Here is a 27,031-nt window from a genome sequence, read left to right as displayed (position 1 = left end):
TAGGGAAGCAACCTGTCCTTATCAAGCTTCCTTGCAACGTATTTCAAAATGGATAGATTGTACCATTTCATTAGCCTCCCAAACTATATGTTTAAAGTCCATTCTCTTTTGTAAAAAATTGATTTTGTTAAGTATTTCCTTATTTTGGGCTTGATGTTTTAATTGCTCCTCACTCTTTTTCAGTTCTTCTATTAACAGTTCTTGGGTTTTTTTGTCTTGTCTTTTTCAGTACACTTGCTCTCTGAATAAGTAAGCCTCTCACTACCACCTTACAAGTGTCCCATGTTGTTTTCATTAACATACCATCAGTGTCATTTTCTTCAAAAAAGTTTTTTATTTCTTTTTTCATTTTATTAACAAAACTTGCATCGTTTAATAAGTCTTCCTTTAGTTCCCAATCATAATTGCCCTTGTATTGTTCTTGTAAATACAACTCTATTAAATTATGATCTGTAAGGGTTCTAGGCATAATTTCCATCTTATTTACTCTTGCTATCAACTCTCTGAATATTAAAAATAAATCAATCCTTGAATGAGACTTGTGGCAGTCTGAAAAAAAGTATTTTATTCTGATATAATTTAGGCCAAACATCTATAAGATCCTGATCTTTTATCAATTCAAACCCACTTACTGGAAATTTCCCTTGGTTATGTTTTATAACTTTATCAGATTTTCTGTCTCTGGAGGACCTTATGACAGCATAGAAGTCCCCTGCTAATATGACATTGCTTTTATTGTAATCTAACAACATTTCATTTACAAATTGGAAGAAGGATCCTTTGTTTTCTAGTGGGGTGTATATGTTAGCAATGATTATTTTTTCCTCCCGTATTGTCACTTCCACTATTAAAATTCTACCTTCAGTATCTTTGTACACTTGTTTTGCTTCATATCTCTTATTTAGTTAAATTAAGTTAAATAATTAAAAAAACAACAACAAAGTCCATTCTCATTCCACAAGAGCTGTCTGCTTCGTCTGCATTTGTGGCTGGAATGCCATGTTAAGCAGCTACTTGGGGCCAGCCACTCATCATTGTAAAGCATTATAGACTTGATATTTGGGCCAGAAACTACCTTTTTGTTTGTTTGTCTGTGCTTCAGTCATCATGAGCATAATCGCCTTTCTTCCAGGTATGTCTAGTTTGCCAAGCTCCCAAGCTTAGATTTCCAAAATTCCAAGTTTTGATCCAGGAATAATGTTTATTTTGTTCCCTTTTCAATCCTCTGTCCTGCCTTTTATTATATTAATGATATTTCTGAACATTCTTGTTTTTTAAGTTGCCAATGTTTAAGTAAAATTATTGTCTGGTTTTCTTCTTATTTGGGAACTTATTATTTCTCCTGTTTTCAAGTGGGAAAGAACGAATTTGTTACTAAAACATCTGCCTGAAAAAAGATAGAGATGAAAGTTCTTGTAAATCTGGCCCATTGTATGAAAAGTGTGTTTTGAACCCCTCTGAATGTGAGTTAAAAAACTGAGTTCAGTTAGCACCAGTATTTTAGTGCTAATTCCACATTAAAAATTCTTATCCATTCCTCTAACTACAAATTTTAACTATAATTATTAACCATTCCAAAAATTACAAATTTTTACCAGGTTTAGTGAGGGGGTTTGGAATTGCAGAGGATTAGAGTACAATCGTAATTGGCCAAGATGGTCAAAGGCCAGTTGACCTGACTCTAGGCCAGTAGAAGTCTTGCTGAATTGAAGCCGCTCTCAACCCAGATATGTTGCAAGTTACTTTTGACTACTTTTACCCTGTCCTAAGTTTGTCCTGGCATTGTAGTTTTATCATTGGTTTGAAAGAGGTCTTGATCTGGTGTAACTGAAATCCTCCCTGCCTATTTCTTAGTTCTTTTTCTGGTTCATCTATTGGCAGGTCATGGCTAACATAGTAGTTCTACTGGTAGATTGTTTTTGGCACGTTTCTCAGATCTTGTGTTAACAGAAAGCTCTGCTAGCCAAAAAACCTGACATATGAGTTATGATACTATTGCCTGTCTGGGACGTTAACTTGTCCTTACAGTTAATCAGTGCCTCGCTGTGTGGAATCATATCTTTTGGGCAGAATGTATTTAATAGTTTAATTATTTTTCTAATCTAGAACATTCTGAAAGGTTAAGCAGAACAAAAGAAGTGTCCTCACATGGAAAAGTGGGATTTATATTGGGAGCTGAATTGACATACCAACCAGAACCACCTGATCTTTCAGAAGAAACTTTTAGTTGCCTTGGTATGGTTCAAAGCAACTCCATTCCACGATCAAAACTGTCAATAGTAGTTGCTTCATATGAACACACACTTGGTAAGGTTATGCTCCAATTGTTCCTTATTTGTTTAAAGCACTTTTTTGTGCTTTTCAGAGAGAAAAGGGGCTATCACACCTAAATATCAATTTAAAACAAGATGTTGACAGCTCTCAGACTTACAGCTTAAAAGACATGATGGAAAAGGAAAATAGCAAGAGGAGAAAGAGGGGGGAGGAAAACAAATAAACTCAGGTAACAATGTTAATTGTAGGGCAGGATCCAAGGTCATTCTGCTGATGGAACTGTTTCCATTGCATTAGCTGGTGTCCACCAGTACAGAGTTGGATTTAAGAAACAATTTCCTTGCATTCTGGGTAGAAACAATTCAGGAAGAGAAGAACCAAAATGGCTTCTCATCAGAAGCAAGGGTTTAGGTCAGCATACCTTCTTTCCCTGTGCTGCAGCTTATTATACATACATACCTGTATTCATCTCTCTTGGAGAAGGTACAGTTTTGGGACATAGCCTCTCAAATTTCCTAGCCCGCATCCAGGATAGTTTTTCTTTTGGAATTTCCTTTGGTCATCTCTTGATGAGACACAATTTATTCAGTGGTTTTTTATATCCAAATGTTCCTTCAATTGTAGATGAGGTTTGTTTCCATAGATGAAAGCTAAATTCAGGCTTAAACACCATTTAATTAAGCTATTTTTTTTTAAAAAAAAGACCACTTCTTTTTGTTTCTTACAGGCCATTTTCTGTTGAATTGACTTTGAATTATAAAAATGCCACATGCTTTGCCCACCTGCTCTTCTAAGCAAATGGACAACATAAATTCTTATTTTTATGTTAATTTTTGTTAGTAGAAAAGAAATTGGATGAAAAATTAGCCCACGGTGATCAAGTTCCTTTAATACTGAAATCAGTTGATGACTGCTGATAGAATCATAGCCAAAAATGGGATCATGAAGAAACTCATGGGAACTTTGTGGGGTGAGGGGGAGGGTGTCTGTTGTGGGTGGATGGGATGAGACGGGACCCGAACAACTGTTTTTCTCTCTGTGTGTCTATAATGGTCTGGATTGCTCTGACCAGCTAGTTGGAGTTCTGCAAATTTTGTGGGTAATATACTATAAAAATAGCAATCCAAAATACTAAATGTAAGTTAATAATATTATCTAACATAGTGATTCATTACTTACATAAATGTATTCAGTATTAAATGTATTACTTTTTAAATGTTTTCTCCTCAAACTGATGAAAAACAGAAGCACTGCAAACAAATAACCAGCAAGGCCTCAAGGTGCAGGCTTTCCATGAACTTGGAAATCTTCACTTTTCTACAGGAAACAAAAGGTATGTTGAGTGCAACAAATGAAAGATGATACAGTCTGCCCTCCTTATCCACAGATTTTTTATCCACCGATTCAAGCATCCATGGCACGGATTTTGTTATCCATGGGGGGTCCTGGAACCAAACCCCAGCGGATAACAAGGTCCCACTGTACTATCTGAAATTTTCAATTTTAACCTGATTAGTTAAAGGAATAAGTAAAAGTGTTGTAGAAAACCGGGATCTTAATAGCTTGGACCTTTGTCCATAGCTGACAGAACAGAGTTGACAAGAGGACCCAGAAATTTGCTAAGAATTCAGAGTTTATTATGCCGACAGAGACCCCATTGGAATTCCAATTCCAAAAGACAAACTGGGGCCCATAACAGAAGAAAATGGCTGCCTTTATAATAGTAATAATAATAATAATAATAATAATAATAATAATAATAAACTATTTATAGCCCGCTTTTCCTTAATAGATCAAAGTGGGTTACACAGAAGTACAGCGATGTACAATTTTACAAACAGTACCATATAAAAACCCGAACAATACAATAATACAATTAAAAACAAGATAAAAAGTTACAGATTAAAATCACAACAATAGCTAGCCTAAAGTGCAGGTGCAACAGTACAGCGGGGAGAGAGCAGGTATTACATTGTCTGGGGGAAAGCCTGTTGGAAGAGGAAGGTTTTTAACCTCTTCCTAAATAAGTCAAGGGAGGTAACCGAGCGGAGCTCACCAGGAAGAGAGTTCCAAACCTGCGGGGCTGAGCTGGAAAATGCCCTCTGTGCAGTCACAGAATATTTCGTATCTGGAACCCTCAACAGTTGCTTCCCGATCGACCTGAGAGCACGGGGCGGATTATATGGGGAGAGGTGGTCCTCCAAGTACCCTGGGCCCAAGCCATTTAGGGCTTTATAGGTAATAACCAACACCTTGTATTGCGCCCAGAAGCAAATGGGCAGCCAATGTAGATCTTGTAGAACAGGTGTTATATGACTGGTCCTGGGGCATCCAGTGACCAGTCTGGCTGCCATGTTCTGCACTAATTGAAGCTTCCGGGTTTGGTACAAGGCTTGTCCCATGTAGAGCATGTTACAGAAATCCAACCGAGAGGTCACCAGAGCATGTACCACCGTTTCAAGGTCCTCCCGGCCCAGGTAGGGTCGCAGCTGGCGTATCAGCCGAAGCTGATAACAAGTGCTCCTGACTGTCACATCTACCTGAGATGTCAGGTGGAGCAATGAGTCCAGAAGCATCCCCAGACTGCGAACAGAGTCCTTCAGGGGGAGCGTGACCCCATTCAGGACAGGTGGACAAATTTCCTTCCCTGGGCCAGGAGAACCTATCACGAGTACTTCCATTTTCTCTGGATTCAAGCTGAGTCTGTTTTCCCTCATCCAGCCCATTACTGACTCCAGACAGGCATCTAGAGGAGAGATGCCATCCCTGGTCACTGCATCAGTCGGAGTATAAACAAAGAGGTTCCTAAAATACATTCTGTTGGCTGGTTCAAACTTTAAACATATAGTTTCTTCTTGCAATCAGAGCAAAGATACATGAATACATTAAATTATGCTTAAGGTACATTTGAAATATTCCATCACCCCTGTGTTACTCTAGCCTCTTTTCTCTTCCTGGGATGCTGTTTTCTTTTCTTTGACTTATTATGGCTTTCAGAGCAGTGCCAGGCCGCTTGATGAGCCTCCAAAGGGTCATTTTGTCATTATTGACCTCATAGAATCAGACACTCTCCTGTTTTATTTCTTGTTCCTAATCCAAATCTTCCTACTGTTTTTGATTCTTCTTTGTTGCCATCTTTAGCATTCAAGTCTCCAATGATTAGTTTGAAATCTTGTGATGGTATGTTGTCAGTTTCTTCATGGCCTCTATCATAGAATCTCTCTATTTCCTCTTCATCTGTATCTGTAGTTGGTGCATATACTTGGATTATTGTGATGTTTATGGGTTTACCTTGAAGCCTTATTGATAATATACGGTTTGATTTTGAGTTGTATCCTATGAATGCTCTAGCTCAGTGATGGCAAACCTATGGCACGCGTAGCAGAGGTGGCACTCAGAGCCCTCTCTGTGGGCACATAATTTGCCAGAGTTTGTTACTAGAAAGCCAGAGGGACATGGCACTTTGCAATAAATAAGTGGGTTTGGGGTTGCAGTTTGGGCACTTGGCCTCTAAAAGGTTCATCATCACTGCTCTAGCTATATCTTTCCTTAGTATGAAAACCACCCCATTTCTTGTTTTCATTTCCTGAATAGATTACTATTTAGATGTCTGAGTCAAAGTGACCCATTCCTGTCCATTTTAACTCACTCACATCTAGTATTGTTATATTCATGCATTCTGTTTCCTTCTTCACTATGTCTAGAAAAAGTTACTTTTTACCTTTTTGTTTAGAGTTCAAAAAGATAGTGTGTTTAACCATTTCAGACTGTCCCAGTTAAGTACTGTTTATCTGCATCTTGTGCATTATCCCCCAATTTCTGCACTTTGTGTTTTTTGAACCCATGAGACTTCCACATGAATTGTTCTCCATTTTAATATATGTCAGCAATATAATGGATTTTTAAAAATGTATTACAGAGCAGCTTTTAAATGCTGGTGTCAAGGCCTTGATGAAGCCCTCAAAATAGTTGATGCCCTTAATAACTGGCAAGAGTTAGATGGTTTGTCAGAGAATGACATTGGCAACTTGGCAAATGTGTCTCAGAAATGCTGTGAGAGATTTGTTTCTCGAGCTGGAATTTGGGGTTGTTTACAAGGAGCAATATTAGCAGCTAAAACAGCTCAGTGAGTATTTTATAAATGTAATAATCTGTATCTTCTTTAATCTATTTTAATTATATATCTTTTTGCACATACTTTGATGAATAATTCATCCATATGTCATTTATTAAGGATAGAATACTTCATATTATCAGAATATCAAAACAACAACAATATAGTAATGTCTTAATCAGTACTATGCAGTGTGATAGTTTGTGGGCTGGTGCTTGTGCATGAGTCATAGGCCGCTGGTCCATGGTGAGTTTCCAGGAAATCAGTAAACTGTTGTAGCCAATAGGCACAAATCTTGTGCTGATCCCTGGCACAATTGGGGGGGGGGGGGGAGTCCCTGCTGGTCCCCATATCAGATGGTTTAAGAAACACTGTGTTTGATTATATTTATGTTTCATCTTCATCAAAGCCACCTTGCACTCTTGTATCACTTGATGTTTTTACAAAGTTCAGCTGGGGGAATGTTAAATGTATATACTCAAAGTTGAGACATCCTACCAGGAAAATGCAAGACATAAACCTAACATATAATAAAATGTTTGGGGAGATTTTTGTCCTCCTACTGCCCAGGAAGTTAGGGATTACATGAACATATTTTTTAAAATCTAGTATGAATGGCTCTTGGCACCTCTTCCATTCATTCTGATCCTCACCCAGGACAGTGCCTTTTCTCCCCGTTTTCCTTCCTTTTCATTGGCTAGCAGCTGCTGGTTGGACTGGATGGCCCTTGTGATCTGTTCCAGCTCTATGATTCTATGATTCTATAAGCAGTTCTCAACTTTTGCTGCTGTTACTATACTCCAAGACAACCACCAGATGGCCCCATTACGCCATGATTCCCTCAAACTGTATTCAAACTGATGACACAACCTTCTGTGTGTGTTGCATTTCTATTTGATTGTGACAAAAACTAAGCAAAAGATCTTGTTACCCAGCTTCTAAGGAGTCAGCAAGAGTTAGTTGAAAATTTCATGAGGAAGACAGAATATCTCTTCAGACATTTTCCTTCTTCCAGGGGGGAAAACACATAACAGTATGTTTGAAAAGCACAGGAACAATCTGTTCATCATTCCTTCAAAGAATCCTTAGGTACTACAGACACTGCTGTGGATAAACCTCATTGTATACATCTGACTGTACTTCCACAATGTAGTGGATCTTAATACTTTTGTTACAGAATAAAGAAGATTCAGTCAGCACTGGATTTGTGTATAATGAAAACTTCCTTTGCTCTCTACAGTCATAGTACTGGAATCTTCTTAAAGGTCACCCAGGCCTGAGACAGACAGGCAGGAAGCACTGTCCTCAGGCCAAAATTAGGATTTGGGAGTGCACAGCAACCGCATGCTCCCGTACCCTAACACATATGGATGGTACCATCCATACGTGGGTGCCATCCATATGACGCAAGTGCGGTGCCGTGGATGCATCACAGTGCTCCAAAGAGTCCATAATGATACATGTTTATTCTGTACTTTGCAAAAAGTGCTCCTAGCTGATGTTCCAGTAGCAGCCCTTTTATCTGAAACAGTAATGCCTAAATGTGGGAATGTCCCAATTAGATGCAGGGTAACATAGATCTGATAGGTATCAGAAGAAGGTCCATGAAACAGCTGGCCTGGCTTTAGCAGCCTTGGTCATGTCAACTGTTTTGTGAAGCAGATTGTACCTTCCCTCAAACCATTCCAACATGAAAAGCTCTTTGACAGGAAACTGTTGGTCTTTTATGGGGGGGGGGGGATGCCTTATCTGAAGGTTATCAATTGACATTCATGCATTTCAGGATAATATATTCAGATATCTTAATTAAAATAAATACATTCCATAGAGCAAAGTACAGTGCACTCGCATCATACGTGGTTTTCAGCATATGGCGAAAGGCGTGTGGCGCACAAGGGGCGGCACATCCCATTTGGTATTTGGCTTATGCGGGGGGGGGGTGGTCCAGAACGGATCCCTCACGTAAGCCAAGGACGGACTGTATAGTGACTATCATTATGTGATGAAATTAGTAGAAAAGAAGGATGTTCAAGTTCAAAGAAGTACTGAATTTTGGTTATCTTAACCAAACCTATTTACTTCTTTTTCTTCTTCTTTTGCACCTAGGCACATATTATTATATGATATCAAATTAAGAACCAGAACCTGCATTTTATCTGCTGTTCTCTTCAAGGTAATTTAGATGTTTTAATTTAGACTGTGGTATTCTCAAGAGTTACCAGATACAATCTATGAAGTTTCTTTTGAAGTATATGTGGAAGAAGGCTTTCTGTTGTGTTGCCCCAGATTATGTGGGATGCACTCCCTCCAGAATTGTTCCTCTTTTCACCGTTTTTGGTATGTGTGTGAAGATAAATATATAATAAACTGATATAAGTTATTTTTAAGATTTTCACCCTCAGTAAGTATATAGCTTTATTTTGGTAATAGAATGCAAATGGAATATTATGCAACAATGTGGTTAATTTAAAACCATTTGGGGGAGTTTTTAAAAATATTACACTTGGATTCTGTTGAAATCCCCACTTTGCTATGGAAACCCGCTTGATCTTGGGCAAGTCACACTGTCTGCCTGAGAGGAAGACAAAGGCCCTTTGAAAAAAATCTTGCTTATAAAAGCCTGCAATAGGTTCACCTTAGGGTTGCCATAAATCAGAAATGAGTAAAAGGCAGACAACAAGAACAAGATATGATTAGGATTTTAGTGTTCTGATTTTATTTTATTTTATTTGTATGCCACTTTTCTCCCATAGTGGGACCGAAGGTGGTTCTCAGAGAGAGCCAATTAAAAAAAATCTTCACAATAAAAATTTAAAACAATTAAAATCACAACATAAAACAGTATGAAATCATTTAAAAGACATACAAAAGTTTAAAAAGAAAAATGTAACACACCAATAAGAAGCTTACACATTAAAAGTCTGTTTAAACAAAAAGCTCTTTGTCTGCCGGCGAAAGAAAAGCAACAGAGGCCAGCCTAGCCTTCCATGGAAAGGATTTCCAGAGAGTCGGGAACAACCACTGAGAAAGATATCTCTTGTGTCCTTACAAGAGTCTGTAATGATGGTGGGGCCAAGACAAAGGCTTTCCCTGTGCAACTTAGAACTAGCACGTTTGTATGGGGAGATATAGTCTTTCAGACAGTCAGGACCTAGTTCATTATAAGTCATGACCAGTGCTTTGCATTTTGCCCTGAAATGAACCAGTACCTGGCAAAGCTGTTTTAACAAGGAAGTTATATTATCCCAGAGTGTCTGCCCAGAAGGATACCATGATCGATGGCATTGAAAGCTGCTGAGAGGTCTAGCAGAACCAACAGGGAACATTTGCTGAAGCCAATCCACACTTTCCAGAACCTTGCCCATATCAACTCTTCTGGAAAATTGAAATATTGAAGAACAGAGTGCCAAGTGCCTGTTTAAAAGATCTTTACTTGCCAGCAAAAGAACTAAGTGACCAGTCTTTACCACCCATGGAGGGGGGGATTTCCACAGCTTGGGAGGAGTCACCAAGAACACCTTCCCATTTGTTCTTACCAAATGGGGTTATGAAGATGATGGGACCATGAGGACACCCTCCTCTGTGGATCCTGACTGGAACAGGCTGGTGTACAGAAATATGGTTTTTCAGTCTGGATCTAAGCTGTAAAGCTTTCAATAACAGATTTTCAATAACAGCTTCACCACAGTCTCTTTTAGACATGATGGGAACCTGGCTTACCACAATGAAACTTTCATCAGTCCCCTACCCACTTAGTCAGTCCTCTAGCTGCATTTTATGAGCCAGGAAGTCTAGAACTTGCATGGTGGCTCTCACCTCTTGAAGGATTTTGTCCACATTCTCAGGCTACAGAAATTGAAATGTATCCAATAACACAGAGCCAAAGTTACATCCACTGGACTGGTATCAACTGTAGCATCCAAATCAGGATCTGAGCAGTTTGGTCTGTAAAGTGTCACCCAGACTCCTTGGAAATAGATATTAACATGATTTGATGTTACAGCTAAATATTACAAGCTTAGGATAGACCCTACATAGTTAGAAAAAAATAAACCAAAACTTAATTGAGAAGCAAAGCATATTGATATATATTCTTGTATATTGCTTCTATTTTTCCTGAAGTATTCACACCAATATTTTATCTGCTATTATATGAAACACTAGAAATCTATTTAAAGACTTATGTACAGAATTTAAAGACTGTATTTTTTTTTCAAAATTTCAGTCCCTGTTTAAAGTTTCATTACCACATCCTGAAGCTGATTGTGACTTTGCACAATATGAAACAGATATTTTAATTCCTGGCATTGATTTATTTGCGGATTATTTTAGAGCTGATGTTGCAAATGTTGTTGCAAGTTTGAATTTCATTATGTATGAATTGCACTGCAGCAAACACAATCTAATAGTAAGTACTATTGAAATCTGTAAATCATGTATGTTTCCTGTATGCCTGAGCTATAAATTTGATTAATGTGCTCTTTTACCTTTAGGAAGGACAGGTGGACACACAAAACATGCAGTTATGCATTAGACTTGGTTAAACATCCCACACTTTACTTGGAAGTAAGGTCCACAACATGTAGTGGGGTTAATTAACAACATTTGCATAGGATTGTACTCCCAACCTCTATAAATAAGGATATTTGTTTGACAGACATTTGTGTTCACTAACTGTGATCAAAGCCTTTTTTTTAAACTTAATCCCCCTCATCAAAATGTTAATGTGCCACTAGCAGATAGCAAGTGCTGATGATGTGAACAAAGCTAATTATTCTTGTAGTCATGAGATTCAAGTAGCTCAAGTGAACAAGCCAAGTTACACATTTGATTTCTTGAAATTTTCAGTACAAACAGATTTATCTTTTACCTTCAAATAACAGTCTCCACTGATGAGATAAAAGCAGGGAAGGATTAAGGCTTGTTGGAATCTTGTAAGAGAAGACAGTTTCTTATACTGACTAATGTCATTTAGAGTGTGTTGTCAAGCTCTGTATATCATTGAAACCTGCCTGACAAAGTATGAGACCAGATGGCTATCCAGTTGATATACTTCTTTATCCTCTTTGATGGTGCAGTGGTTAAATGCCTGTACTGCAGCCACTTAATCAAAACCATAAGGTTGTGAGTTCAAGACCAGCAAAAGGGCTCAAGCTTGACTCAGGCTTGCATCCTTCCAAGGTCGCTAAAATGAGTACCCAGGCTCTTGGGGGCAAATTAGCTTACAGTTGTAAACCACTTAAACACTGCTTAGGTGGTATGAAGCGGTATATAATGAAGCTTGTTTGTTTGTTTGATAAAGAGGAATTTTTCCTATGTATTCTCTTGTGTAAAACCAAGTAGCTTCATGAAAATGATGGTTTCATATATTTAGGTTAAAATGCTCTTAAACTGTGACACTAAATCCCAGTGAGTTTAAAAAGGGCATTCAGCATTGCAGCCTTAAACATTCTCCTAGAAGTATGTTACATTTCTAAGAGATATAATGTATAGTATGTCAGATGAAATGTATTATAAGAATAAAACTTTTATTCCTTATCTATATGAAATGGAAAAGATATAATATATCATTGTGAGAGTTATTTATGATTTCTTGATGGTATTTTTCTATGTTTAATTTTGAATTTGTTTTTTCAGATTTTTGAATGTTATTCTTACAGCTACTAAAATTACCTATAAAAATATTTATAGGACTTTCTTCTTTGCAGATTTTGCCATTATTTACATTATATCAATACTTTGTTTCTGAAATTTGTCGTGATGCAAATAAATGTATTGAAGGCCGGATTCTCAAGGTAATAATAGCTGAGCAACACATTAAATTTTTCAGTGTTCATTTAACACGATCTGTTACAAAAATAATATCTATTGCTGAGTCTGCCCATGTTTTTAGGAAAGGCTTTTCTCATGCTGCTGCAATCCTCACAGGCATTTTTGGTGCAGTGTGACAGAGGACCCTCTTAGTGGGCATATCCAGGCTTTGGAACCCCTGGCCAGAAAAAAGATATATTGGCTTTCTCTCCTGTGTTCTTTTTAAAGAGAGAGACCTTTGGGCATTTAAGTTGGGATACTGCTGAAATGGGGGTGTTACTTATTTTCATTTAAACTGCTTTATAATTAGGCAGAATGATGGGGTATAAATTTAATAAATAAATAAGTCAGACCATTTATGAAAATAATAATACCACTAGTTGTGGAGGGTGCTAGTTGTGTGTTAAATTTTTAGTGTGGAGCTCTTTGCAGGGTATTAACAGCAAACTAATTATTAATGCTAAACTATTTTTTTAAAGATTAAAGTTCTTACAGATTTAGGATTTTACACCGATGCTTTCCATGAACTGTGTATTCTTAACCGTGGAGAGAAAATTCCCTGGAAACTACCATCTGCCTATAAGCCTGCTCCAAAACTCCCGGTAAAACTGATTACTGCATTCCATAACTTAATATGTCAAGAGATATAATCACTTATATGCTTAGGGTTTATTCAGGGATTTGTGTTATTGCAAGGTGTGTTCTTTAGGCAATAAGACTTGCAGGTATGTTTTTAGGGAAGGTTTAGCAGATATTTCTTTACTTTGGACTTCTGGTGTTTTTAAATGGCTCTCAGGTGATAGGCTTGCCTTTGTTCCTGCCTCTGAAATGGAGATTAGCCTACAAAATGAAAACACAGATATGTTTGATAACCAAATCATTAGTGTAAATTCAGTAAGACCTATTATGTCTGTTTTGTCATGTTGTAAATTTTTGTCCACGTTAGAACAAAGTTCTATCATTGTCTCAATTTTTCCTGATCTCTTATGGAAATATATACTTCATTATTATATATTGCTTATTGGTATACTTTACTAATTGTAGGTCTTTCCAAAGTTTGATTCATCACAACCACTCCTGACAAATGTAAATCTGCAGGTAACAGAAAATTTAGTTGATTAGTCTATTAAAATAATGCTATCTATCTATCTATCTATCTATCTATCTATCTATCTATCTATCTATCATCTATTTATTTCTCTCCTTTCTCCTGGTACAGGCACTCATTTATGCACATACAGCACCCCTACTCTTTAATTGGTAATTAGGAATGGAATGTATATTTGAACCCGGTAGAAGTTAACTTATTCAGTTTAAGCTTCGTGGGAGTTGAATCTATATAACATCATCACCCACATGCCTATATATAACTGTCTCTTCTGTCTTGTGTAATCATATGGAATGGCATGATAAAGTTGATCAGAAGTCTGAGAATATTGCTATCTTTGGTCTGATGAGCTCTCCTCTTTGGCCATGTGCTATCTTGTTGTCACCTATCTGAGTTAAAAGAATGGCCCAGAGGTTTTTATATCGACTGCAGAGAGTCATTTTGTCTAAGCTGTGTCACCTTGCATGCTACTAAACACTGTGTATGTTTGTGCCTCTGAGGTTTCCCTGTCTGACATGTAAGCTTTATAGTTAACAGTTTTGGTTATTTCTGTGGTAGATAATGGTAGCGATATTCACACTCCTGCCCTTTTTGAGGTTCATCATGATATAGTTTGCTCTTAATGTGGTAGGAGCTGAAATGTTGAACTGAGGTGGTATATATAGTTTGAAGAAGACAGAAGCTGCTAAACACCTGAATTCTGTACGGCCCTGTTATATTTAAGCTATATCTCACAGCTGGGGCAATGTCACAGTTTGTTCTACAAAAGATAAAGTATTTTTCTGCAAGGCATATATTATATTATGTGATATTATTTGTCTCACCCTTAAAATTTAATCAGTTAAATGTTTTTAAATGGCTGTCAGGTTATAGGCTTGCCTTTGTTCCTGCCTCTGAGATGAAGATTAGCCTACAAAATGAAAACACAGATATGTGTCAATTATATTACAATAATTGTAATTAGATGTTTTTCTTAGATGTAGGTCAATTATATTACAAAATTTCATTTTAATTTTAAAGGCAATAGAAGATGTGTTCAACAGGCCTCTAAATTCAAACTGGGCATCAGCATGTGATCCACGAATCATGAATATATTGATTCTAGCCAAAACACATTTTATTATTTGCCTATCTGCAACATTAAATTGTGTTCCTGAAAAAGTGATACAAGCAACATATTGTGTGGACACTGAAACCTTAAGAAGGGCAGGAAGAAACACAGAGGCATTCCTGAAAGGTATTGGTAACAATAAAACAAAACAAAACAAATCTTTAAAGTAACACAGTATGTTAGAAAGCTTATATAGTGGGCCCTTCGTATCCATTGGTGTTCGGTTCCAGGACCCCAGTGGACATCAAAAGCTTGAGTCCCATTATATACAGTGACATAGTAAAATGTCCTGAAAACAAAATAAAAAAAGTTGAAAACTGGCCAAAAATAAAACTGAAAGTGACATGGCTTCACTTCCACTCCTGTGAGGCATACTGGTGTGATGCACTTCCAGCCCCTCTCCAGTTGCCCACCTGGTCTAGATCAGAGTGGGATGAAGCTCATGCATGGAAATATGTGGATTATGAGTTAGAAACTAGGTCACCTACAGGCAGACGGCCCCAATGGGGTGGCTTGGAGCCACCGCAATTAAGGCTGGATTGGGGCCATGGGAAACAGATGCACAGACCCAATCCAGCCAGCTTCTGCCCCAAATAAGAGCAGAAAAAAATCCGCTCCTATTTAGGGCGGAGAAAAGCTGCCCCTTTGCCTCTGGAACCAGCTTTTCATTGGCTCTGGGGCATGTAGTGTCTAACCGCCACACCCCAAGTCGCCCGGAAGCTACCTGGTGTGTAATCGCCAGCGCAACATCCAAGCGACTTGGGGACATGGCACTGTAAATGCTATGCCCCCAAGCTGACTTGAAGCTGGCTGAAGCTGCCCATCTCTTTCAGCCCATAGACAGCATAAAAAAATTCATTCCAGGTAAAACAGTTAAAAGTGTAATTGTATCTTCTGCACTGGAGTCCTCAAACTTCATACAGAATGTCAAAGTTAGCCATTTAGCCAGCTAACTGAATCTTGTCATTTCTGATTCTATGTGAGGAAATGTGAATAGTATGAATTGTTTAGTTCTCCTATATAGATGAGAAGACCTGAAGTAGTAATTTTCTCAACCTGTGTTAGGCACAGCAATAATTAAATTTATCAAAGCTTGGCTCCGTCTTGGCTCCATATCCTGGATCTCCAGAACCAAATTATGGAATTTGACAGTACTTTCCAGGAAAGCAGACAAAGTGACAACTGATACAAGAGGCCATTTAGAACTATATATGTTCAATCTACAGACTAAGTGTATTCTGGCATTTATTCTGTGGAGTTTATCAAATGGGAGGAATTTCTCTTAAATTTGAATGAAAAGAAAGTGGGGCCAGAACGCATTCACTTAAAGTCGCTAGTTTTATGCAATTAGATGAATGAGCATTGAGTTCGAACTGGCTTCCATTGCTTGAAAATAGCATGCCATTGCCCGAATTTGCATGTGGCAGTCTATTACGCAATAATGTGAAACCACATGATTGCGTTCGCTTTCACATGGATTTTATATTACTGAAAGTAACTGAAAAATAAAAAGCCCATACATTCTGAATTTTCACACAGGATTATGGAACAAATCACATATGAAAATGTCTGCTTGGTTTTCAGTGCTGTGTTGTTTTTAATTGTTTAATTGACTCAGATTTGACTAGACTTTTTTTTTTTTAAATGAAGGCTTTATACCACCTTCAGCATTTACAACCCTGAAGCGGGAACCAATTGTTATGGTTGTGGAACTTGAACGAAACAAAGATCTTTTAAATATGGGCATGCTAAAGGTAAAAGCATTGTTTAAAATATGAGCACTATATTCCATAATTAATAATGTAATATTTTTATACAAATGTAAATACACTTTAATCCATATAAATGATGGGCCTTTTAATTTTAAACTATTGGTTTATAATTTGAGAATCAAAACTATTTCATACTCACATTACATGTGAACTGAACATACACAATTGCTGCACCAATAGAATGTCAGCCATATCAAACATACGAAGTTTTAAACTCCAGTATTGGATTCTTTTTCGTTATTAATTGGTTGGTGATATAATTTTTTATTATTTTAGGGTATTTTATTGGAAGAAGCTGAAGAAAGGATTAATACAGTTCTTGACACTGTACAAAATAAGTATGGTACATTGATTTATGAGTGTTCAGCTTCAGAATTGGAGATTGTCACTGAAGCTAAACTTCAACTTGCAGCTATTGCTCAACAGAGGCTTCAGACAGCATTCAGGTAAAAAAGTGTATTTCATCTTGCAGTTTCACAGTTGTTGCTGTTTTGTATTATCTAACACCCAGTTTTTACACTGATTACCAATCTAAGTGACAAATAAAATGGTGCTTCTTGTCCCCCCCCCCCCCCATTTTTCCACTATTTTATGTTCTTTAAAGACAGTGAATAAATCTATTTATAAAATAACAGTGGGGAAAGTAGTTGCTTGCTGAGTGTCATATGTAATTAAGTAAATACCTTTTAAATACTTGGTTTATTTAAAATGTAACAGTTTCCTGGAGATGCATATTAAGATCCATCCTATCCTACAGGGTAATTGAAACAAGTGCAGAGTGGCCTCAATTTAGCACCCCCTCAGTGTATTGTATAGATCTGCATGTGGTATGTTATGCTACCCATATAGCCCCCTGTCCCCACCAACTTGCTTTAAAGCCCCAAAGTTATGTGATGCAGGCTTTCAGTATTTCAGTGTGAACAGTCAGAACTGCTGGTTACCTCCCCATAGTCAGACACAACAATGACGTCAACACTGAGATTCACATGGGTCATCCAGAGGGCTTAGTTCTGTAATAACTGTGTGTCTGGTTTGGGGGAGAGGATTACCAGACATTGTGAAGTCGAAGGCTTTCATGGTTGGCATCCATAGTTTTTTGTGCTTTTTGGGGTTATATGACCATGTTCTAGAAGTGTTTATTCCTGACGTTTCACCTGCATCTGTGGCTGACATCCTCAGAGAATGAAGATGCCAGCCACAGATGCTGGTGAAATGTCAGGAATAAACTCTTCTAGAACATGGCCACATAGCCCAAAAACCCACAAAAATCTATGATTACCAGACAGTTCTTCAATCCTGTCTGTCTACGTAGAAACACAGAATGCCTGTTTAAGGTAGCTCCAAGGCTTTAAAGTAAGTTGGGGGGGGGGGGTTGGGCACTGTGTAGAAAGGACAGGAATACCAACCTCCACAGCACCTAAAAAGTCACATCTGTGTATGTAAGGGCCATGTACATGTGTAGATGTACTAGCCTGAATTCTGGCCACGTTGTGCTCATTGTGATCTGTCTTGCTAAATGAGCAGTCTGATATGGTGTTCATTGGTGCCTTAATGGAGGACAGAAGGGTCACTTCTGATAAAAATGGTAACAAGGAGGCAGTGGTTGGTAGGTCTGTTTGCTGTTAAGTATAAACCAACATGTCTGCACAGGAAGGCGACAAATGCACACTACTGGTCTAGATGTAGGCATTGCCATAACTTTACCATTGTAAAACAGAACCTCTAACAGTACTAGGATTTCATCCTTCCTGTCATCTGTGAAAGAAGCCATAGCTTGGAATATAGCTGGAGGAACAAGGAATAACAACAACCCTGCAGGTTAGAACTGCTACCATTCCTTTTGTCTGATTCAGCCAGGACAAGGAGACAGCAGACCTTACAGGACTTCCTTGCAAATACCTTGGAAACAGGAGTTTCTTGGTGACAATGGGCAAAACCCTGTACCTTCTGCTTGCAAGCAGTCCAGGCAAAATCTATAAATTCTATGAAAGGAACCTTCATCCAGCTTGGTGGAGCTTTATGGTAGCTTGTTCTTCTCCAAAGTCTGTTCAGAATTAAATTTACATGAGCCCCATGCCATTTACAGTCTGGTAATCCTAATTGGAAATGTTGAAAGGCAGGGTAAAATATATCTGAAATAATTAAGTCCAATTTATCATAGGTGGAATGCTGAAATATGGGGATTTGTTGTAGTCTCAGTACAGCCATGTTTAATTCACCTGCTCCACCAGCACTTACATATCGGTGCAGGGAATGCTTGAAACAATATAAATTTATACATGCCTTCCATATTGCCATAACACTTGTCTGGTTGATACATATGATTTGTAATCCAGTGAACAAATAACCCATACCAAGAGGGCTGAACAAGGATATAGGAGTTTTACACAGACCTTCTATTCATTCTCATGACTGTCTGTCTCAGCACTTCTGAACCATATGTGTGTACTTTGAGTGTCTCAGGATGTCATCCTCTTTAAAACTGCTGCTCTTGATTAGGCTTCTGTGAATCTTAGTCTATGTGATAGGCTAAGTCGTGCTTAGCCCTAGAAAATGTGGGTATTAGAATCATTTTATGAAATGTATTAAAATTATTTAATAAAATGTTTAAACACACACTTTTAATGCTTAATTTTACATTTGTTTATCACAGTGCTGCATTAGCCTTTTCTGCATTAAAAATTCTTCAGAATGCAACTGTTTTCAAGAAGAAGTCTAACTTATCACAAAACACACAGAGAAAAAGTGAGGTACATATTGTAGATTTTTGGTTTAACAATAGAAGATACAAAACTTTTTGCAATCTGAGTGTCCTTCATATCTGTTTGATTGCCCAGAATGATGGGAATTCTAGTCCATCCCTCCATCTAGTGAGGACCATGTTGGGGAAGGCTGATGTAAGGTAATGCAGTGCTGAAAACAGCACAAGTATATTGAAGTTACCATCAACATTGGAAAAGTTTTTTTTTTTTTTTTTGTCATGTATTAGTAGAAGTACCCAGTTTTTTGTGGTCTAATAATCCCGTATTTTCTGGGTGATTGCCTGACCAAGCCACACTCATGGGTTCATTCCATGTGTCAAACTTTAATTCACAGCAACCCTTGATTTTGCCGGTTTATATAAGGGATGCCATTGTATATAATAGGACTTGACCACCCACATATTTTGATTTCCATGGGGGATCCTGGAACCAAACCCCAGCAGTTACTGAGGGCTGGCTGTATATAAGATTTCATTTCCACAGGAAACACTGTCAGTTCAGAGCTCTGCCTTTTGGCCTGACTTTTGCACCCAAGATTTTCACAAAGGTGTTGGTGGCATTAATAGCAAATCTGAGGTATGAAGGGTCTCTTCATTCTGTATGAATAGTCTCTTCCAATTCTATGATTCTGTAACCAAGGTTCAAATTACTGCTCGGTCACAGAAGCCTACTTGGTGACCTTGGCTAAGTCACAGTCTCTCAGGCTCAGAGTAAACCTCTGAATGTATCCTGCCAAATAATAACAGCAGCATCAGCAGCAGGAACCCTGTGAGAGGTTTGCTTTAGGGTCACCATAAGTCTGAAATGATTTGAAGGCACACAACAACAACTCATCTTAAAACTTCTCCTATGGTACACCGATTCACATCATGGGATGTAAATCAACTACTAAATGGACCAACAACTTATTCCTTTGAACCACTTAGAGAGATTTCACTTAGAATTCTGTTATTAAAAGTAGTTTTTCTGGTGGCCACATCAGCGAGAAAAATGACTAATCTGTCAGTCAGTCCTAATTTATGTAGGTTTGAAGAGGACAGAATAACATTAGACCTAACATTTCTTGAAAAGAATGTTGCCATGTGAGGATGTAAAACAGCAATACCTTCTGTTCAGATCCATGACATTAAAAAGAAAAAAAATGGCACACTTTGAAAGAGCACGTAAAAGAGAACTTAAAGTTTATGTAAAAAGGACAAAAAGGATGAAGTACACAGAGGCCTTGTTTGTTTTCTTTCATCCAAAGACTAGGAGAAAATATGTGAGGCAGCTGGGTGGAAGGCGCTTTTCATCTCCATTAGGCACTACAGAATTGATGAGTTATATGTGCTCGGTGTGCCTTCAGGTACAAAGTCTTACAGGGTGTGGCAACAAACAAACAAAATAACATTCACCCATGAGAATGGCCTTGGGTATGTTTCTTGAGAATGGGTTGCTCAGGCAGTCATCCAGAGAATGAAAGGTTGGTGCTTACTGTGAATGATAATTCTTGAATGATTCCATGAGCAATGCACCCCCACCTGGGGGATGATGATGATAAAGATAAAATGAAAACAAAAAAGTTCAATATTATATTTGTGAGGAGGTTCTTAGTGGCAGAGCTTTGTAATTAAACTAGTGAGAGGGAGAGTGGAGTCAATATTTTCAACTCAATTAGAACTTTTGGACTCCTGCTTTAAGATGCTGGCACAAGGGATAAACCCATGAGTGTGGTTTACTCATGCTGTCATCCAAGAATGACCATTCACAGTAAGTACCAACCTCTCAGTTGCCACCCCACCCCCAATTCATTATCGCTTCCACCCTTTGAGGCATTTTTTGTCCTTTCATCTAGTGGGTGATCTTCCTTTTACTTCTCCCACAAGTTCTTCCTGTCTTGCAGGTATATACTCTGAAATGTCTGTTCCTGATCTGTTTCCTCCTTGTCTTACAAGCTGGTCCCCCGGAGTTTCATCTGCTCTGAGTGCAATTTTCCCCTCATTGTTGCGTGGTTTTCAACTTGCTGCTCTATGATCTCAAGTTGCACTCACTAGCTTTTGCTAGCTGTAGGCTACAGATAGATTTAAATTAACTAAAATGTAAATAACCAAATAGGCCAAGGGACATATAGAGGACTGTAACACATACAGTTCCAGATGTTAATATAGATGACTATATAGAATTGTATATACTAATCTACATGATCAATTGAACTAGAAACAGAACAAACATTTTATAATTCTTGGTATATTTCAGTAATGCATTTATCTTCCATAGAAGAACTGGATGGACCCATTAATTTAGGTTATTTTACAAATGACTTTTCCTGTGACTTTCAGACCCATAATGAAGGGATTTATACTGAGGATTCCAATCTGCTTCACAATGTAATAGCACGAGAACATATCAATATACATATATGGTTGAGATGTCGTTTGGCCTTAGTGACTGCGATTACAGCACAAGCACGAGGCATTGAAACAATGAAAGGTAATATTAAATCCTAAAAGTATTAGCAATAATCTAAATGTGTTGGCTTGCACGTTAATGTTGCCACGTTTTCAAAACAGCAATATGGGACAGTCAATATTTATAAGATACAGGCTTGAAAAATCAGGAAGTTGATATTAATACATTTGTGTTTTATCTAGATACCAATTGATTTCAGTTAGGTTAGCCACATAATTGTCTTTAAAATTAACACATTGTCCACATTCATAAATTAAATGATGCAACACATTTAATTCTGTATGAAGAGGTCATACCCAAATATACCAGGATTTGGGGACTTCACCGCATCAGGGCCACGGCAACCATACGCTGCAGCCCCGATTGGGCCTTTCCGTGGTGTAAAAAGAAGCCACCAAAAGTGGCTCCTTTTCGCACCACGGAAAGGGCGCCCTAGCTGCCCCTAAACAGTGGTTTTTCGGCACTCCTTTGGTGAAGCACATTTAAACACTGGGCCAACAGAATGCCATGATGTCCCCCCCCCCCCGGTGCGGTTGGCATGCAGTGTTATGCTGATGTACGCCACGCCCCCACGCCGGCTTATAACGCCAATCTGTAGAGGCTCTAAGAGATATCCTTCATAATAAGTGACATCTTCCAGCCCCGCAAAAGGGAACTTTTTTAATAATAAGGGACACCTTGAAAGCCTACTACATAGCATAAGATGCCTTCAGTGTGATCACTTGTTCAGAAAGGTTATTCCCTATTAGGTGATGAGAAATCCTTTACTATTTTATCTATGCATTCAGAGATCAACAGATTAATTAGTTTTCTCCCCACAGTGAGAGAAAACAAATATTTCTCTGCGTATTCTCTGTGCATTCAATTATGGAAGTGTTGCAGAGGAATTATTCTGCAGAGAAGTAAATATTTATTTTTTTTGGGGGGGGGGTTTACACAGAACCTACTTTCTCTACAGGAAACAGTGTTTCCAGTGCCAAAATACACATGTGTTTTTCTCCATAGAATAATTCCTCTACAACACTTCAGAATCTTGAAAACAGGAGAAAATTGACCCAAATCATCCCAAATGGTCTATTATTCTTCCTGGCAGGGATCCCCAGCTCTCGCGAAACTTATTTTTCAACCTGGAGATTACTATTTTCCTATCCCTATTAGGTGGAAGTCTAGCTGCATCATGCCAGCTCTGTGCATAAAGGTGTATTGCTAGAAAATTGGGTAAATACATAGTCAGATGATTGCGTTGAAAATCTACAAGGGCAAAGCAATCCCAAATGGGGCAACTGGGAGTAGCGAGGAAGAACTAGTTTTCTCTCTGGCTTTGCTAGATGTTACCAGCCAATTTGAAAAACGGATGCATAGTTTTGCCAGGATGCTCAGTTTGTCACATCAGTATACTTACAGCTCCAGTCATCCGGTGTCAGCAGCCTGGTGGTGGAGGATTAGTGATGCAAGTTTCACAGGTGATACAGTTATAAAGCTTATATTAGTCTATCTAGGACAACAAAACAGTGTTGTATCTAGTGGTTCTCCTCTGCCCCAGCTAAAGAACAACCTTTTCCGTGTTCTGCACCTGCTATTCTCAGGACGAGAAATCAGCTTTCCACTTGGCACAGTGGGAACATTTACCACAGTGGAACCCTCTGCATGTGGTCATCCTGTCGGTAGATGGAAGCTAGTAGACATACAGTAACATGCCATTGGAATCCCTTCCACCAACAACATTTGAGGAAAAGGTTATGCATTTTAGTGAAGCAGTGTATGGCTTATATGATTGTGATTGGTTTTAGTTTCTCAGAAAAACAAAACAAAACAAAAAGCCTCAGATAAAGTATAAAACAATTTGCATTTTGGGAATGCTGTATTATACATTTATATGCTAAAATGTCAAAATGTATGAATTGATAAATGTGTATTTTTTTTCCTTTAAGAAAATGAATTGATGGAGTGTTCATGTCTGATCAGTGAGGTACAAATGGAAGCTCAGGCATTTAATGATGTTGAGACACTTGCTGACATTACTATGCAAGCAGTTATGCTTGGCCTGCAGGAAAAACAACCAGTGGCAGACATTAAACTTGGTCTACAGGTTTGGACACACTTGCAAATAATTATTTTTTCCACAATAAAATGGCTATGAAAACAGATTTATTGTAATGTAGTTCATAGGTTTCTTATTCTGGGTTGTCCAGATATACAATGACTGTGGAGTGAGCTGCTTTTGGGACTCAGATTTCCTTGAGGAAGGTGTAGTCCTGACCTAGGTGTAGCTTATATGGATAGGCTGAGTGCCCATAAATATTGGATTTTGTTCATTAATTGTCTCTCCCCCCCTTCAGTTCTACTATTAGAACTTTATTTGGAAGAAGAGAAACTGTTTTGTTGTGATTATCTTTTTCTTTCCTCATAGTTTTAAGAGGATACCAGTGATCACCTATTCTGTACCTCTTCTATGCTTGTGTTGGTTTATTTCTCTATTCCATAGATCCATATTCCACTGTATGTTAGGATCTCTTTTTTAATGAGCTGAGAAACATGGCTAGCACTAGACCAGTGGTCCCTGAACTCTGCTCTTTAAGAGATTTTGGACTTCAGCTCCCAGAAGCCTAGACTATTGGCCAACATGGCTGAGGCTTCTGGGAGCTGAAGTCCAAAATCTCTTAAAGGGCAGTTTGAGGATCACTGCACTAGACAGTGGGATGATGGCAAGATAGGGTAAATTTAGAAGATCGGCCGAAAAAACACTGATCTAGAGTGTAATTGCCAATATACAATATTCTGTTATGTCTATATAGAATATAATCAGGTTGCTTGAAGACAAGACAATGATTTCTCCACCAGCTTCTTTAACACTAGTGCAAAGTATGCTTTTGCTAGCTGACATAATGAGAATGCAAGCAGAAGGTGATTCAGAACGTCATATATCTAAGACTGAACAACTGAACTTATTACTTCTGGCACACACAATTGTCATTAAACAGGTAAGTGTTATCATGCAATATTACACATATACTGTCCTTGGTGTGAGAAACTCAGAACAGAATATATGAGTGAACAAAAATATTCTCAGTGCTATCTTGTAAGGAAGAGCAGGGTGGTAGATAGTCACTTAACCAATGCCTTTTTTAAAGTTTCACCACATTTAAACCAGGTCTCCTTGATCCTTTTTATATCATGTTAGATAATAATCTCACAAGCAACTGAGGCCCATAAAATAGTTTAGCATAGCATTTTTAGAACAGAAGTCTGCTATTCAAAGGACAGAATGTCAAAAATGTCAAGAATTTTACTAGGTTTGTACAAGAATTGTTTTGGATCTTAGCTTTTGCATAGTTTGATACCTTAACAATTTGTTTTGTTGTTGTTGTTGAGTGCCTTCAAGTAATTTCTGATTTATGGCTACCTAAGGTGCCTATCATGGGGTTTTCTTGACAAAATTTGCTCAGAGGACATTTGCCATTGCCTTCCCCTGAGTCTGAGAGCATGTGACTTCTTTGGGCTTCTGTTTACTAACATCCTTTATCATTTTTGGTCTATTAACTGCTGAACTTTAGTTGCCTTGAATTCTGTTTCTGGGAGAAAGGCAAGATTTACAATAAACAAACAAACAAACCTTATCAATAAACTTTTCTTTCAGAGAAGCGTTCCCAGGCGTTGTGCGACTATTATTTGCTATTTGACATTTTTAATTTGTTGCCTGTTTTACTGAACCCTTTCCTGTATTGTTATGTATTATTTATATGTATTATGCTATTACTTCTTAGATTGTACGCCATGGGCAGGTTTACTCTTATCTGTTTTATTGTTTATATGTACAGTGCTGTGCAAATCTATAGTGCTATATAAATAATAATAATAATAATAATAATAATAATAATAATAATAATATGCTTTTCTTTCTTTGCAGCACCAGTTTATAATAACTTTCCATAATCTATCAGATTCATCTGCTACCTCCATGTGTAGTCCTGTCTAATACTGTTATACATAGTATGCATAAGGAACTACACAGATATGTAACTCATGGATTTATAGTTAGAGTAGGGGTTCCTAACCTGTGCTCTGAAAGTCCTTAGGGCTCCACATGCACTTCCTCAGATGCTCTGTGTCTTCTCCAGGAAAATGAAAGAAATAAAAATTGAATGAAATTAAAGAATAAGAATATATTCTTATATATACTCCTAAATACCATTAACTTATAAGACACAGGGTAGGCCTCTTAGGAGCTCGACCATAGAAATAAGGGCTTCATGAGTCAAAATGTTTGGGAACCCCTGAGTTAGAGGACTCCAGACACTTTTGGAAATGGTGGTATTAGTAAAAGAAAATAAACATATTCTCAGGCTGGCTGAATGTGTTTTAATTGATGTGCATTTTTATCTCCTGTTGTTTCCTGCCTCAATCCATGGGGAAAGGCAACAAACAAACAAACAAAGTGTCAGTGTTAGGATGGGGGCCCCCACCTTGACGAACTGTTCACACAGAGAATATGGCTGATAGATTAGAAGGCTTTTCACATAAACACCCTGGAACAGTTGGTAGTAGAGAAGGCATTCCACTCATTTGATCTAGTGTCTAGATCAAGGGAAGTAATAGTGCCACTCTATTCTACTTTGGTCAGCCCCCATCTGGAGTACTGTATCCAGTTCTGGGCACCACAATTCAAAAAGAATGTTGAGAAGCTTCAGCATGTCCAAAAGAGGGTGACTAAAATGGTGAAGGGTCTGGAAACCATGCCCTATGAAGAATGACTTAGGGAGCTGGGTATGTTTAGCCTGGAGAAGAGAAGGTTAAGAGGTGATATGATAGCCCTGTTTAAATATTAGAAAGGGTGTCATATTGAGGAGGGAGCAAGCTTGTTTTCTGTTGCTCCAAAGAACAGGTCCCAGAACAAGAGATGCAAGCTACAAGCAAAGAGATTCCTCCTAAACATTATGAGGAACTTCCTGACAGTAAGAGTGGTGCGACAATGGAACATACTCCCTTAGAGTGTGGTGGAATCTCCTTTCTTGGAGATCTTCAAACAGAGGCCGGATGGCCATTTGTTGGGTATGCTTTGATTGAGAGTTCCTGCATGGTAGGGGGTTGAACTGGATGGCCCTTGTGGTCTATTCCAACTCTATGATTCTATAATTCCATGAACAATATCACAGTCATGCACTACTTGAACAAGCAGGGAGGGACTCGCTCCACCACTCTTCCCGCCCTCACTCTATGGTTCTGGGACTGGTGCATTTTAAAAGAAGCTTTCAAGTGATCTGTAGGATTTTATTTATTTTTTTATTTTACCTGACCTGCTTACCTGACCTGGTTGTTTGATTTCATATGTACATATTGTTAATTTTGCATAAAATGTTTGCTGAATTGTGTTGAACTGCTCTTCTTTTTCATGGTGCATCTCTGTTCTTTCCATGTTATTCTGTGTCTGGTAACAAATTTACTGTTAAAGAAGCAATGTCCAGGAACATGTACAATGCATATATTGTACAGTGGGCCCTTGGTATCCACTGGGGTTTGATTCCAGGACCCATGTGGGCACGAAAATCCATGGATGTTCAAGTCCCATTATATACAGTGGCATAGTACAATGGGTGTCCCTTATATAAAATGGCAAAATCAAAATTTACTTTT

The 27,031-nt window shown here is 38.1% G+C and overlaps 1 protein-coding gene across 5 annotated transcripts in view; it reads left to right on the top strand.

Annotated features, from left to right (window-relative positions):
• Positions 1-27,031, top strand: part of CFAP54 (cilia and flagella associated protein 54) — a 168,376-nt gene that overhangs the window by 106,184 nt on the left and 35,161 nt on the right. For all 5 annotated transcript variants that reach the window (XM_089523917.1, XM_089523919.1, XM_089523916.1 and 2 more), the window contains 15 exons: positions 2,107-2,307; positions 3,520-3,607; positions 6,194-6,400; positions 8,495-8,561; positions 10,614-10,796; positions 12,097-12,183; positions 12,679-12,801; positions 13,244-13,297; positions 14,328-14,544; positions 16,069-16,172; positions 16,467-16,636; positions 18,844-18,940; positions 21,271-21,421; positions 23,332-23,489; positions 24,196-24,381. In XM_089523917.1, the coding sequence (XP_089380043.1) occupies positions 2,107-2,307; positions 3,520-3,607; positions 6,194-6,400; positions 8,495-8,561; positions 10,614-10,796; positions 12,097-12,183; positions 12,679-12,801; positions 13,244-13,297; positions 14,328-14,544; positions 16,069-16,172; positions 16,467-16,636; positions 18,844-18,940; positions 21,271-21,421; positions 23,332-23,489; positions 24,196-24,381 (2,093 nt within the window). The remainder of the gene's footprint in view (positions 1-2,106; positions 2,308-3,519; positions 3,608-6,193; positions 6,401-8,494; positions 8,562-10,613; positions 10,797-12,096; positions 12,184-12,678; positions 12,802-13,243; positions 13,298-14,327; positions 14,545-16,068; positions 16,173-16,466; positions 16,637-18,843; positions 18,941-21,270; positions 21,422-23,331; positions 23,490-24,195; positions 24,382-27,031) is intronic.

This window comes from Sceloporus occidentalis, unplaced genomic scaffold, assembly GCF_023333645.1.
Source record: "Sceloporus occidentalis isolate IW3139 unplaced genomic scaffold, rSceOcc1.0.p SCAF_5, whole genome shotgun sequence".
NCBI lineage: Eukaryota > Metazoa > Chordata > Lepidosauria > Squamata > Phrynosomatidae > Sceloporus > Sceloporus occidentalis.
Note: the sequence above shows the minus strand (reverse complement) of the source record. Positions and strands in the feature narration are given on the sequence as shown.